The sequence below is a fragment of the Elaeis guineensis genome, chromosome 9 (genome assembly GCF_000442705.2).
Source record: "Elaeis guineensis isolate ETL-2024a chromosome 9, EG11, whole genome shotgun sequence".
In the NCBI taxonomy this organism is placed as follows: domain Eukaryota; kingdom Viridiplantae; phylum Streptophyta; class Magnoliopsida; order Arecales; family Arecaceae; genus Elaeis; species Elaeis guineensis.
Window position 1 is genome coordinate 14,777,244 of NC_026001.2, and position 15,730 is coordinate 14,792,973.

The window sequence follows — 15,730 nt, forward strand, 5'->3', positions numbered from 1 at the left end:
TGTTTGTCAACTTATCTTTGAACAAAGTAAATATGTAGCATCTCTGAACTTGTTTATATGATAAAAGTCAAATGGTTACACTGAACTAGTTTTAGGGCTTTTCTTTTCTTTTCTTTTTTTTTTTTTGAAGCATTTGGAGTTACCATAAATTTGGGATTGCATGTTGTCATGATTTTTTGTAGCATGGTTGCGTATTGGCCTGTTAATGTAACTCAAAGCACAATATTTGTTTGTTTAACAGCAACCAGCTCACAGAAGTTGACTGTCATTCAGGATGTGTTACAACATTAAGCAACCAAGGGCTGTCAGATAATTGAAACTGTTGCAATTACTTAGCCAATTGTAATCAAACATGAGCTCACTAGTAATGTTGATTGATCTCTCCAGCAAATTGCTTGATGTGATTGTCCTTGTTATCAACTAATGAGGGATGCAGCCAAGATATGGAGGATAGATATCCACCTGAGAGGCAGTATTTCTTTCAAAAGTGGTGTTGAACGGCTACATCACCAAGGGGTTGTTATTCTCTCCTTCTATGAGCAGTGTGTGAATATTGAGGAATTTATCAACCATGCGCTATTTGAGTGCTATAGAGCATCACAAACTTAGAGCAGAGCATTCAGCAACTAGTCCCCCACCATCTACCTCTAGAATTTGGAGGCTTTTCTTCGGCACATAAAAGGGGGGAGTCCCCATGGAATTGGGATACATAGGGTGATTGCTTTATGATATGTAGCCTATCGTATCTGACTAGCCAGAAATACGAGACTATTGGAGAACTTGGATGAGAGCCTTCCGGTGGTTCTAACGAATGTACTCCATGCCTTGATTTCATTCAGACTAAGATCTTGGAGGGCTAACAGCCATGAGAATATACGAAGCAACATTTGTAGGTTTTGCATCTTGTGTGGTTCACTTCTCCCGGAAACCTCCGTCCTTAGCTTTTTCAAATTCAACTTCGATGATAGTGTGAAGATCAAAGTACAGTATAGAGAAGTTAGCTTTATTATCTATGACAATAGATTGACCTTGGTGGCAGTAGAAGAATCCTCATTTGACAATATGAGAAATTCTTTGTGCACCACAGGTGGTGTAAAAAATCTGAGGTGGAGCACACCGTCTTATCCGATTGGCCCATGTAGAAACCGCTTCCCAATGTATATTTAATGCCAGTAAGTCGGCTTTGTCATTTAAAAATCTTATATGACGAAAATATCCTTCTTAAAAATTATAACATTTCTTCACAAAAATTATGACATTCTTTCACAAAAACTATGACACCCGTTGCATAAAAGGCTAAACTGAAACGGAGTGTCATAATTTTTTTGAAGGAATGTTATAATTTTTAAGGAATATCATAATAGCGTGCAGAAGAAAAAAAATAATGAATATATGCGAAAAAAGTATTATGACACCTCTTTTTAAAAATTATGACACCTCTTCACAAAAATTATGTCACCACACTTCAGTTTAGCTTTTTATGCAGAAGTTATCATAATTTTTATAAATGAAAGTCATAATTTTAAAGAAGCAATGTCATAATTTTTAAAAAAAATAATTTCATCATACAAAATTTTTAAATAAAAAAACCGATCTGCTAGCATTAAATGTGTTGAATTTTCTACGCTACCTGCGGTGCACAAAGAATTTCCTTTGACAATGTAACAATTTGATTGAACTAAGAGCTACACGGAAGGAGCTAGTTTGTTGCTATCTTTGCATTACAAATGAACAGCACACTTCTAGAAGGTGACATTAGAACAGTGATTTGATGAATCATCATAGAGACACGGAATATCAGGATTCAGGACACTAATATTCTCCCTGTTGGCGGATGTTTAGAGACTTATATCAAATACCATCCTACGTGTGGTCAAACATGTTCATACAGAGGCCGATAATATAGTTGTTGGATGACATTCTTTGTGGCTGATCACAGTAACGTCATACTTTGGGAGGGTGCTTCCATTTTAACCCAAACGATTACAGGATGTACTTGTGAATAACTCTAGTGGTTACATCAAATCCAAGGAGGCATTTACTCTGAAATGCACACGTATCATGACAGACTAAATGTTTGTGCATCACATACCAAATTTTTCCAGAACACTTCTCCTTACTCCATCACAGCCACCATTCCAATACCCTGTGTCACCATACAAGTGGCTGAGACGATGATAGAGTTGAAATAGTACTAATAGGGCATCATGGGATTACCGGCTCGTATTAAGAACCATAATTGTACCACAAATTTGAAAAGCCCCAAAGCACTGAACCCATAATCAGATATTAACACATCATCACACACAAATCGGGCATTATATATTAACACTCCATGAATACCCTGAAGGGATCAGTAACAGGACTAAATAAATGATCCAGCGGCTCTAACTGAAAAGAATATTAATTGCATACATCATTAGACTCTACAATAATATAAACAAATGCATATAGTTTTATAAAGCTCTGCATTATCAAAAATCACAATACCATCTAAAATAAAGTTTGAATCAACAATTTTTTTTCCTCAATTGCAGAATTCCTCGCTTCCTTGCAATTTCAATACCTTTGCACCTTGTCAAGGTTCCATGTTCAAGTTTGCATTGACTTCATGGCAACAAAAGAACCAATTAAGTTCTCCTTAAAAACTCTAATCTTTGCATTTACTGGACGAACTCCCAGAACTTGTGTAAACTTCTGTTATCAAGTTGTCTAGAACAAAACAGTTTCACAAATACATACAGTAGATGAAGCAGTAAACCACTTCTGAAAAATATATGATCCACCCAAAAAAAAAAAAGTGCCTTTCATCAAACAATATAATGCCGTACAATTTTAATACATGGAAGAAAGAATATAACAGAACTCAACTTAGGTAAAATCAAAAGAAAACTGACCAGCAGTGATTGATTGATTAATGCGGAAGCCATCGTCATTAGAGTAGAACATTTGAATATGACCTTTTCTATAAAATATTTAAATAATGATCTTTTCTCCAAAACTGCATAAACAAGTGGCAACCTGCACTTTACAGAAAACCCTCCATTGCAACAGAGAGCTCATTTGGGATCTTCAACTCCTACCGCCTCTGGATTTTTTTTCATTTGATCATGAAAGCAGCATGTCACACAGTAATCTTTCTAGGATCTTGATAATTTATCCTTCAGTAATCATACAGACACCAAAAAAGGGTAATGATTGTATGCATTCGGAGCAATGATATGATATCTGAGCACTCAGTCAATGTTTACCCTACTACTTCTCATCCTCGTAACCAGATGCCCTGCCAGTCCTACCAATTACATAAGACTGAGGAAGAGGATTTTCATATTGCATGTTCAGACCCTGGAATGACCGAGCTGCAAAAAACTCTGCCCCAGATGTAGCTTTTCCTTTAAATAACACAGAATCGGTACACTGGTTTTGCAAGTTCAGAGCCTTCTCTGTAGCCTCTGCCAAGGCAAGAGATGTCTCCTTGTGTTCCCCCCCATTTTCTGTCAACAAATGAGCTCCAATTATTAGGCTTGCAAATTTCATCAAAAAAAAAAAAAAAAAAAAAGGCTTGCAAATAATAAGAGAAATTGCCAAATAGGAAGCAAATCTTGGTAGCCTATGTTTAATGAAAATGGAAAGGCGTTAATCAATCCCAACCCAGATGCAGGCAGGATTCCTCGGGTCAGTGGCACCAGCCCCTGGTGACTTTACCAACCAAGCCAGTTGGTACCCACGGCTTATGATTTGGATATATGAAGAAAAGCAATGAAGTCAAGGGAATGTGCAGCAAAGAAGTTGGCATTGGAAGTGTCAGCTAAAACAGAGGTCATTAATTAAAAGCACATAATAAAATCTATTCATGAAAAGCACTTAATTATTATGAAATTAGAATATCCAGGGGGAAGTATATCTGTATCCATCTTTTATGTATGACACAGAATAACCAAGCTCATAGTTAATCATGTCCAAGTAAGTTTCATTGGCTAGATCAATTTTTCAGTGGTATAGATAGAATGGATCCGTGCAAGAATACGGTAATCCCTTCCAATCTTCCATTAGAGAAATGGAAATATTCATGAATTATGTTCAAGATTTGCTCAGGTCACTGTGTGGCCTTGTTCTAACTATAGCAATAAAGTGATCAGTTCCGATAGTTCAAAGATGTAGTGAGATCCTTCATTCTTGATCAAGAAGTTCAACAACTTGTTTCATTATTTTCTTGTTATAGCTATAATTGTTCAAGAAAAGCTAATATTAGAAAATAAACAGATTATTGTTTAATTTATCATCCATTACATGCAGAGTCCTCTTTTGCCGTCCAGCATCACACAAAACAAAAGCATAGCATGGCAATGATCCAATTCTAGGATCACTAGATGGAAATCATTGATTACCACATGTTGGATACCTGAATAAAATAATACTTTTAAGCATAACTAATGAGTGACTTTCATGCAAATCCAATTTTTAGCTATAAAAGACAAATGAGCATGCAAAATGAAATTTAATAATTTAACAAGCACATAATGAAGGATTATATAACCAGAATAATACCTAAAGGCCGAATATCTTCAACATAGCCTCCTTGAATAAAAGAAAACCTAGCTTCTTCTGTGTCATTGACGACATCAGATGTAGTGGAAGCTGTCAAATCCTGAAAATTTATCACATATTCTCCTGTCCATTTGCTTCCCCTGATAAGATCAGGACTATGATTAGATTAAAAATAAAGATGACAAATTGTTTCACGCAGAAAACAAGTTCATTAGTGTAAGATGATAAATTGTTTTAGGCAGATAACAAGTTCACTAATGTAACTGGTAAAGCCAAGAAAATAATTGCATCACTAGACTAGCAAAGGGATCCAGGGTCACAAATTCACATAACCTGAATGATTACGCATGGGTAGGCGATGGCTAAATACTTGAATGTTGCCTATGTATATGTGATCATGCAATTCATTGCTGAAAAACAGTAAAACATGTTCACAAAAATGTGTGAACTTCCTTGTAGGGGGAAAAAACAACTGAAGTGTCTTTTTAGTTAGAATGGAAAAAAAAACACCAGCCGTTCTTTTACGGTGCTTAAAATAATAAACATGGTGAGGGTAGAAAATGGCATGAATCAGCAATTAGCTTTATGATTGGCCATGTTTGATCACCTTACAGATTTCAAAGAAAATTAAATACCCAGTAATAATTAAAGAAAGGTGATTAAAAATTGGCCAAACTGTCTATATAGAAAAAGGCTATCATTCTTTTATAGTTACAAATGGATATCATCTACATATAACTTAACTGCCAAAGCAATTAAGAAATGCAATACTCACGAAGGTTACTTTCCTCGGTTAAATTAACCACCACCCTTTGGTGAATTGACTCTCTCACTGTATGTAAAACATCAAGTGCATAAGTGCAAGGATTCAAGTCCTAGTGGGATGTGGCGAGATGGTGGTGTATGCTGTTCCCCAGAAAGATCCAGGACAGCCCTGTCCCACAAGACTTGAATAATTGCATGAGAATGTTTGCAAGAACCCTCTGCAATCTGCAGAGACACAGGAAAGCAAATTCAAGAGGCAAAAAGAAACATCCAAGACAGAGTATGATAACCAAATCGAGTGTGATCATGGTGGTCAGTGCCCTCCTACATTGGAGAAAAAATCAGTGTATTCTCCTGAGTTATTGATTATTGCACTCAAAAGCTAGCATGGGCCAGGCCTAGTGCTCAGGGATTTTTAAGGCTTGCTGTCTTTCGTGCCTGTGCATGTGTTCCTGTAAATGTGAATTTGTGCCTGTGCCTGTGAATGTATGTGAATCTGTCTGCGAATATCCAACCACAATTGCTGCTCATAAAATGAATAAAATCAAATAGCCAGTTGCAAGTGGCTGCTGAAAGTTAACATAGCTGCAAAGATGCGATGGGCAAAAACAAATAACTGGTTGCAATACTGAGAATCAGATGAATTAAGCAAATCAGCATGGCACAGATTTGGATATTGACATAAAATTGCACCTGCTGAAAGCTAATACGGCTTCAAAAGGGGTGATGACTGGAGCCAAGAATTCTTTGCTATCCAAAAGTGCAGTTTGGGCACATGAGACATAAACAAAAACATCACACTGCAAAACAAGAAATTTGATTGAGATAATTCAACCACGACCAAATAAAGAAGAGCAAATCTGTGTTGAGCTTGTAAACAGTAATTACCTCAAGAAAGTTGGCGAGTTTGGCGGAGTTTGGTCTTCCCATAACAAGCGTGTAGGACTTCTTTCCAGCCCCCTCAATCAGTTCTTTCATTTGTTGAATTATACGAAGATAACCAGCTGGACAAGGCAAAACCCATTTAATATAAAGTGCCCAAAAATAAAAACATGTTTGGCATGAATTTTAAAGAATAATCTTTTATTTTTGTTCTAATCTTGGTCTTTAACAATGTAAAATATGCCATTTGTTCAACCTCTCAGCAACAATAAGAAGGCAGAAGAAACATTGCACAAAGAGAACACTCTTTAAGAAGTACTCTTAGGTATATGGGAATTTTAGTTGATAATTTGCAGGATGAGAAAATATTTGCAAGTCACACTAGATATATATTGTCTTCAAAACATTGGAGAGACATTTCAAAACATTGTCTTCAAAACATTGGAAGGACATTTCAAACGTCATGACTGGATGTCAATTCAAAACCTAATTCTGAGAAAATTTAAGCCCCTTAGGATCAGGAACAATTATTTAGGTCACAACTTGAAAACTTCCAAATGTCGCAGAAGTTGCTAATCAAGTTAAAACCTATACTAACTTATAGCTTGGGTAATTGACTTTAAATTCACGATCTCTAAGAATGACAGATATCATGGATCAGTCAATTAGGTCAAACAAAAAATCACAATATGTTTGGGAACTGGTTGATAAATATTCACTCAAAATCAAATAAAAGGTTAAACCATAAAAGTGTGATACTACAAAGTGCAGATATTAAAAAACAAGTAAGCGAACTTATCCAGGCCATAACTTATGCAGTAGATATATAAGATATTTCTGGATAATGTAGGGTCCTAGATATAAGGTAATTTACAGGTTGACAAGTTATCATGTTATAGATCTTTTAGCACGTCATGGTTATAACAAATAAAGTTGCAAAGTAGAAATTTCTTTGGGTTTAAAAATTTGAGGTGAGCATGTTGCAATTGTGCTGATGAGTGATGACTGGTCCACATTACACAAGATTAAAAGTTAGAACTAAGGTTCCTCAGAAACTTCATAAAAAATAGAAGGATGGGATCATTAACGATTGAATAAGCAATAACAATAGCACATAGTCTCAAAAACATAGCCTTTTCATTGATCCTGTAAGAGAGTTCACTCAGAGAAAACCCTTGCATAGACAATTACCCAAGTAAGCCTTTATTCCAATCACATGTAGTAAGACAATTTGAGGAACGATGTTAATTTTGTCTGCAACTTAGTACATGGGTTTTGTCCATATCATCCGTGAAATAATCTGCCGCACCATTTCAAAAATAGCACAAATATGTCTAACAGAATATGCGAATGAATATCTAAATTGAACATACCAACACCCAGAGTGCCCACCAAAATTCCAACAATGTTTGCGTCCTTTGCTTTCTCCACAAGGTAATATCTACAGAAGTGATATATATCAGAGTACACTGTCAGTGAGCATAGAACAGTTCTCTCCATGTCCACAAGTTGACTGGCATATTACATGCTTAAACAAAGGCACACAAGAAAATATTACATCAAATACCTGCGCTTAAGAATCCTCCTCTGGTCAGCAAAGTCCTTCAGTAAGTTGCTTTCCTCCGCATCATACCTGACTGAACACAACCAAACATTAGATCACAAAAACAGTTCACAACGTTTGATTATTCACGTGCAGCATCTAAAACTGTCATGATTAAATCATATCATCAATGAGTTTCAGCATCCAACATTTAAAAGAAAATTCAAAAATCAAAAGAAATTACAGAACTCCCTGGATATAAGTGTCAGCCAATCTTTTACATAATATTTAGATAAAATAGAAGAAGGCATAAACATGTGCAACAGGGTCCCCTCAAAATTGCCCGCTACAACTAAAGGCCACCTGAAGGCTCGAGGATCACTAACCAGCCCCTGGTTTTAGAGTTTCAGGAGCCTACAGATTGCAAAATGTTAATCATCCATCCATTCTACTATGAAAGCTGACAGAAACATGACTCATCAGTCTAGTTCACCTTGGGTATCAGTCTTGATTTGACCTATACATGAAATATGCAATAGGTCCAATTCAATTGTTCTATGTTCAAACTTAGTCCAAAACTATTAAGGAGCCATGATTACTGAGTCAACAGAGTTAAGAGTCTGACACTTAAGCCATTATGCATTAGAGTGGATCTTAAACAATCAGAACGAGCGTGAGTGGTATCTCAGACCAGCATTGCCTAACCATCATTATTTTGGATTTTCCTTTTTTCTATTATACTTTGAGGCTTTTGAGTTTAATAAGGAGTTTGGAGACGTCCCACAAGTCTCCCTGCCCTCAGACCTATAAAAATAGGTCTCTTATTTACACTTGTTTCATGGTATTGAATTACATTGATATCTGAAGTGCTTTCTTTCCCAGTGCTCTCTAATTCTTTCTTCCTGCTGGTATGCTTTCCTCACCGTGGAACAACTTCCTCCTTATGCACACGCTAGTCTTTTGAGTGTTGTACACAAAAATATGGCCACAACTAAGAAGTTTTTAAAAAAAATAATCTAATAGGCTTTTCACATTAATGTAGCAAGAATATGTTTTCTCATTCCAAAGTTCAGGAAAGTATGTGAACTGAGTGAGTTTAAAACTTACCATGAATTACCAAGTCAAATTGGTACATAAAGGGGGTTCAACACTAAAAAGCTAATGACCTGCTAGAGGTAAGAGTTAATATAATTAATTCAGTAGTTTCCAAAGATACCTTGGACTGCTTGGTCTCTTATGGTCTAATGATGTGCTAGTATAATAGCCCAAATTTGCATTTCTTATAACTTATGGGATGACATGTTATTTACTTATTGCCTTTTTCTTTTATATATTTTCTTCTTTGGCTGTTAATTTTGAATTTCATGATAAGTAATATTTAAGGGTCTGTTTTGCGTACCAAGATCCACCCATATATGCACAAATGGATACATATAATCAATGTTTTAAAATAAGATGCATGCTGTCACAAATGCATCCACATATGCATATGCAGTCCCTTAACCGCACTGCATTGCCTATATGCAGTATTGTATGTGGTCATACAATATTATTTAAGGGTCTGTTTTATAGGTCATACCGCATATAGACCAAAAGACGGCAACTTAGCATCGCACGGTTGCATATCTGGCCTGCTTAGTATCGTACAACTACATATATGACCGATTGGCATTTTGGAGCTGAATATGCAGCCCATTCTTACAAGGGTCCATGTAGGTGAAGTAGGTTCAAGCAGATCCTTTGGTTTGATATAGGTTTTAGGTGGGCCCGATATGGGTATTAGTTGTGCTAAAATGTTGATTATGTTACAATTATTGCTAATGGGTGTTACATACTAAGTAATAAGCACTAATTGTTAGTTGTTATTATTATTGATATTGCTATCATCCATCCATACATTATTGTTGTTTTTATTGCACTTAATATATTATATTTATTTTTGAATAGCTATGAATTAGTAACCACATATACCCCGGCATATGCACTATGTGGTCCCTTGATCACATGCACATCATAGCTGCTTTTTAAAATACTAGATATAATTCATTATTGTGACTTGGTTGAACATAGTGTTTATTGGCTTCTTGAAATTAAAAGAAGAAAATATCTAGGGTACAACATAGTAACAATTTATACCCCTTAATAAAACAGTATTTGGATGCCCCATCATGCTACACAAGGATAATATTGCTGGAGCATTTTCATTCAAAATTTGCTTCTAGGGGTAGTCATTTAGTTAAAATGGGACACTAAAATCTTAAGCTGGAAGGGAATAGTCTTTTTGCCAAGTGATTCTAGTATCTCATTTGAGGATTGTGGGCTTGGCAACCTCTCTGATTTCTCCCTTCCTCTTATTTTCTTTTCTCCGCTACAACACCCACCCAGATGACTAAATAGTAGGAAAATTTGATGTTCAATGACATGCTGTCCATATCCACCATGTCATGGCACCTAAAACAACCCTAAAAATTATAAACAACAATACAAAAGGCAAATTTTTTTTTATATGGAAAGAAGGGAATATATCATACTTGAATAAGAACTTATTAAAATTGAAGGAGTAATTGAAAGACCAAAATAATTTGGTAAAGTTTAGTTCATATAATTATCTACAAAAAATAATTTTATACAAATGGAATGTCAATTACAAAAACATTTGATTCTAGGGTAAGGTTCTATGATACAAAACAAACATTATTAATGAAAATGTTGTACCAATAATGAAGCTAGCTTATAAAGAAGTTATGTCCTTGGAAATTGTTAATTCAAGAAAGTTAGCCAAGTCAAGTGCTTGCCACATGTTTCACTGTAGTTGACTTTTCAATTAATCATGAATCCTCTTTCGAGACTTGATGGTTATTGGAAGATTCAGCTACTTGTTACATGGAAAGCAGATATGAAGAATAATCAAGGATACAAGTGAAACAGATGGGTCAGCTCAAAAGATGGCTTAACTTTTGTGCATCAGTTGAAGTAGATCAATAACTTAGCACAAGAACAAGCAACAAAAGTTCCTAAGTGATAATGGCCCATGTTAAAGCTCTAGTACCTTGACTGGCTTTGTTGATTGTTTATTGATAATATATAGTCCAAAAGTAAACTTAATTAAATCAACGTCCTATATGAGTAACTTCTGCGAAGTAGAAAATGGCTCGCTTTCTAACAGAAACATCTAGATACATAGCTTAGGTGCCAAAGTGTCATTGAGTCAACAGCTGACAAATAGGAAACTAAGAAACCACTATACAAAATTAATGATATTTACTTAAAATATCGAATCTAAAGCTCCAAAACAGCAATGTAATTATGGATGGAGAGAAGAAATTATTTTTTTATGAATCCATATTTTATGTATGTATTTTTGCATTTAAAAGAATAAAAATATAATTCTGACTTACAAGGAATTAAGAAATACTTTTAACTAATAGCAAGATCTTTAAACCAAAAGGCCTAGATATTTAATTGACTTGCAGCATCCACTAAAATTCAAGCATCCTAAAGTCTTTCCGGATAACAGGATCCATAGAATATAATAAACTGATGAGTAGTATTAATAGATGAGAAGATGATGATTCAATGAACAAATAACGAAACCAAGAGTTATCTCACCTATTTCACAATTATTGAATGTAAGCACAACATTGGTAAAAGCAGGGTTCTCAGATCCAATCCATAACAACAAATAGTCCTCCATCTTGTGGCCTACTGGCATAGTCCATATGAGTCCACCAAGACTGTATTTGGTACAAGGCTCCAATGTATTGCAGTTAACAGAAATAAGACTAGTATTTCCATCTTCATACTTATGAACTTCCTCATTATCAGAAACACCATTATGAGAATATAATTGCTTCTTATCTGTCATTTTATCCCCTGATGGATTTATACTTGAACAAGCAACCTCTGCAAAGTGGACACCAGAGTTGGACACACTTAACTGCAACAATTCAGCCACTACTGTTTTGAGATTCTCCAGAGCATGTGCATATTCCAATCCATATAGGACCTACGCTTTCCACACACAAAACAAAAAATAAATAAATAAATAATTCACAAAAATAAGTATTAAATTATGTAAAATCAAGTCTGATGCCCTACTTTGTATTTTGTATGTTCTGCCAGAGCCTTTTGGACAAAGTGAGAAAAGCAAATCATAAAGCAATAAGCTACACTGCTTATAGACTAAACAATAACATGATTGGTATCGATCATTCTACACAATGAGAAAGATTAAGTATGACAACTAAAGTATATAGGCAATAAAGAGAATGTAAACATGAAACAAAAGCAAAGACAAGAGTAGCATGCTCAATGTGCTACATACCAGTAATGACAGCAAAAATGAATGATGTTCTTTCTTTTCCTTTCTTTTCATTTTTTGAAAAAGATTGGGGGGCAGGCAGTTGAGGTGGGAGGGAATAGCAAAGACATTCAAAATGAGGAAAGTAAAGAAAAAAGTGGCAAACTATGCGAAGAGATAGAAAGCAAAGGGAAATATAGTGTCTATAATGAAGATCAGAGGAGGTTCCACACAAAGAAATACTTAACCCGCAGGCAAGGGTAAAGGGCAGTGAAACTTAAGGGAAGTAGGGAACTTGGATAAAGGTTAAAAGAATTCCAAAAAGGAGAGCCATTTATAAAAATAAATGTTAAAAACAAGCACAGAAAACATAAATCCAGCAACAAGTAGATTCAAGAGGGTCTACCACTTCTCATTGATCGATTGTGCAAATTGATGTATATCATGTTAATTCTGTCATAAATGGATACTAAGTGCAGGAATGCATACCGAAGAGTAATGGAAACAAGTGCCAAAATCTTCACAAAAGTAGATAATTCAGTTCAGATGAACCTTAGAAAATAGGATTTGAGAACCACAGATACAAGTACCACGATCTAATGATGACTTTTGATTAAAAAAATAAAAACAGATTGCAAAAGGCAAGATCAAAAGTAAAAAATACATAAGAATCAAAGGGATGTGGCAACATCCACTGCATATATCTTTTAGTTTTTCAATTAAGCAAAAAATGTCTGTAGATAATGTGTTTTAGATCTATGTTACAGGAAAAATTTACATATTGAAATATCTCACCTAGTCATTGGAAGACCTATATCTTGGCTAAATGAAAATACAAATGACATTTACTAGACTTTTAGATGTTGGAACCTTGACATCAATATAACATCTTTAAGGAGAAGTATGTACAAGTTCATATTTAAAAGAAAACTTACACAAACAAATTTTTTATTGACAATACATATTTTTGCAGGTTTTAAGGTGTTCAGATGTTGGATTCTCTGACAATTACACCGTAAACAAAGGGATCTTTGAGGACAAGCAAATCCATGTGTTGCTTGTGCCCATACCAGGATCCAAGTACCTTGACACAGGATTCCAAAGGTATCTTGAAGAAAACACATACTTGGCTGCATCAAGCAGGGAGACATGTTCGTATAACAAACTGATTAACTACAAGAGTTCAGCTTTGATCAGCTAGAGATACATAAAGTAATTTGCGTTCATGATGAACTTTTTCTTCCTTTATTTTTCTTGAGAAAGATCAAAGATGCATGCTGAACTTATGAGGTTCATGATACAAAATAGGCAAATATATATTAGGATTTTACTTTAGAAGAACATGGTAGAGTATTGGCTGCCAATCATAAGTCTTGTGCTATCATGTTCAAAAAAAGTATTCTATAGCATGTGACTATCTTTTCTAGATTTTTGCACAGAGCCAAGATCTGCCATCGTCAAGGTTTGGTATACTGGTCCATACCACCCAGTATGGGTGTATGCCATTCTGCACCAGTAAGTTACAAGGCTCAATACAGTAATGCACCAACATATGGTACAGTTGCTGGCTCACCTCCAGCACTGTACCATGTGTCTGTTTGGAGGGTGCACCATGCCAACCCATACCATCCAGCTAAGCTACCAGAATGGTGCCAGGTACCGATGCAGTAAATCTTGCTTATCATATGGCTTGCATCAAATATGCACTTACGTAGAAAATGATAGTGCTGATTGACTTTCATTTAAAAATAACCATCATTGAGGTCAGAGTGATAAGTTATTCAATCCATACCAGTATAGGCTTGTTGGCGGTGGATAAGCAGTGACGCAAAGACTTTGCACAAGCGTTTACATCAATGGAGGCCTTCCCAAAAACGAAAAGAGCCAGCAGAGTTGATGTTCTGCAAGTAGTAGAAAAGAGAATCTGAATTTTGCCGACAAAGAAAGCAATATGCATCAATTCAATGCATCAAAGGAAAAGCCGGACAAAACTCCTAAAACCCAATATTAATGTAAAATTTAAACATAAATCCATGGCACTTAAGTTGAAGAAGCAAAATGTTGAATAAACCACCACTTACATGGGAAGAAAAGGAAACTATGAAAGTTCATTCTTTGAAATACTGTGACTGATATAACATGACAAGCAATAGGGTTGAAAAATAGAATGTCATGCTCAAAGCCATACAGCATAAACAAGTTTACCTAGCTGGGCTGTTTCAAACATAATAATCCATAAAGCCATGTCCCTTGCCACCCAAAATTACAGTCTCAATTATCTATGCTGTTTATTTCCAAATCCAAAGATGTGACTGCAAACACATAGTTTCATCCAGAAAAAATGTAAATGCAATTCATACAACCACGAGCAAACATCTCAATTCAAACCCTAAAATTTTCACTAATCAAACATTACAATCTAGGAACCCAAAACTTTTACCACTAATACTCCTCAGAGAACTAAACTTCCCTCTTGACACATAAGCCCTGAATTCCCGGTCTCAAACACCATCTCTTAAAACTCAAATCTCCAAAACCAAGAAAATTATAACTTCTGAAAACTAATCAACCCACCCAACAACATGCCATTCAAATGTCCATTCCTTTTCCAACCACTAAAGCAATCACTTCACCACTTACCCCTAAAGACACAACCTTCTCCAACCTTAAAACTTTTAACACATCAAACATCCACTAAAAACTAATGTTTCAACTCAAACCATCAAAGTTTTAACTCATCAAACTATCGAAGCAGGATCTAAACCCAAGTGCCCACAAACCATCACTAAATCTTTTGAGCAAGAAGCCTCTCACAGGTCCCATCTTTATTAACTACCAAGCTAACATCAACAAAGAGAGCCTTAAATAAAAGACACAATCTTTTACAATCAAAAGCCAATAAAATCGAAAACACCAACCACCCAGAATCGCAGAACTCGATGAGAACTCACGGGCTCATGCACGCGTGGCCATAATGCACCACACAGTCGGCGTCCACATGCGAGGCCCCAATCTCATCAACACAACAGCTGCCGTACGCAGCGTCCGCCATGACGTACAAGCGCACGCCCTTCCCGAGCTCGTTTCTCAGGGCTTTCGCCACCCTCGTCGACTCCTTCAACAGCTCGTCCGGAAACTAGAAACAAAGATCAAATTTTAAGAACTTTGGGCAGCAGGATAGGGAGAAAAAAAGGGAAAAGGAGGCTAAAACCCTACAATTTGGGGTTTTTCTCGTTGGCAAAGTGATTGGGGATTGAGAGGAGGGGGAGAGGGAGGACCTGCAACGCGACTTTGGTGAAGTTTCTGGTGCGAATGAAATCGGCCGTGCGGGAAATCTCGTAGTTCGATTCGAAGTCCATCCCGAAGAATCGGCGACGAACGCCCGGCAGAGAGAGAGGGGAAGAGAGAGAGAGAGAGGGAGAGCTGAAGGACAGCAAAAGAGCAAAAGCCAACCGGGTATGGGAATACGGGGTTGGGTTTAGATTGGATCCGAGAAGACTTCGCCCAAACCCGATAAGATTGGTTTGGATTTTCATTAATTATCGGATTCCCTTCGTCAGATTGCAACTCGTGACGGGTTTGGAATTTAATTGCTGGATTCCATTGGTTAAATCACTTGGGTTTTGGGATTCAACGCTTTGTTTGGTTCCCACCGAATTGGAATTGGAATCACAAGCATATGACCATGCCCT

At 36.1% G+C, this 15,730-nt stretch overlaps 1 protein-coding gene across 1 annotated transcript; it reads right to left on the minus strand.

Moving 5' to 3' along the window:
• Positions 1 to 2,876: 2,876 nt before the first annotated feature.
• On the minus strand, positions 2,877 to 15,477 carry LOC105051465 (uncharacterized). Its single transcript, XM_010931931.4, has 10 exons — positions 15,317 to 15,477; positions 14,990 to 15,174; positions 13,831 to 13,939; positions 11,348 to 11,744; positions 7,763 to 7,832; positions 7,569 to 7,636; positions 6,202 to 6,317; positions 6,007 to 6,113; positions 4,549 to 4,688; positions 2,877 to 3,494 (listed from the first exon to the last, which is right to left on the minus strand). Exons 1-10 carry the CDS (start codon positions 15,395 to 15,397, stop codon positions 3,256 to 3,258), a joined length of 1,512 nt encoding a protein of 503 aa, XP_010930233.1. The 5' UTR covers positions 15,398 to 15,477; the 3' UTR covers positions 2,877 to 3,255.
• Between the last annotated feature and the right edge of the window lie 253 nt (positions 15,478 to 15,730).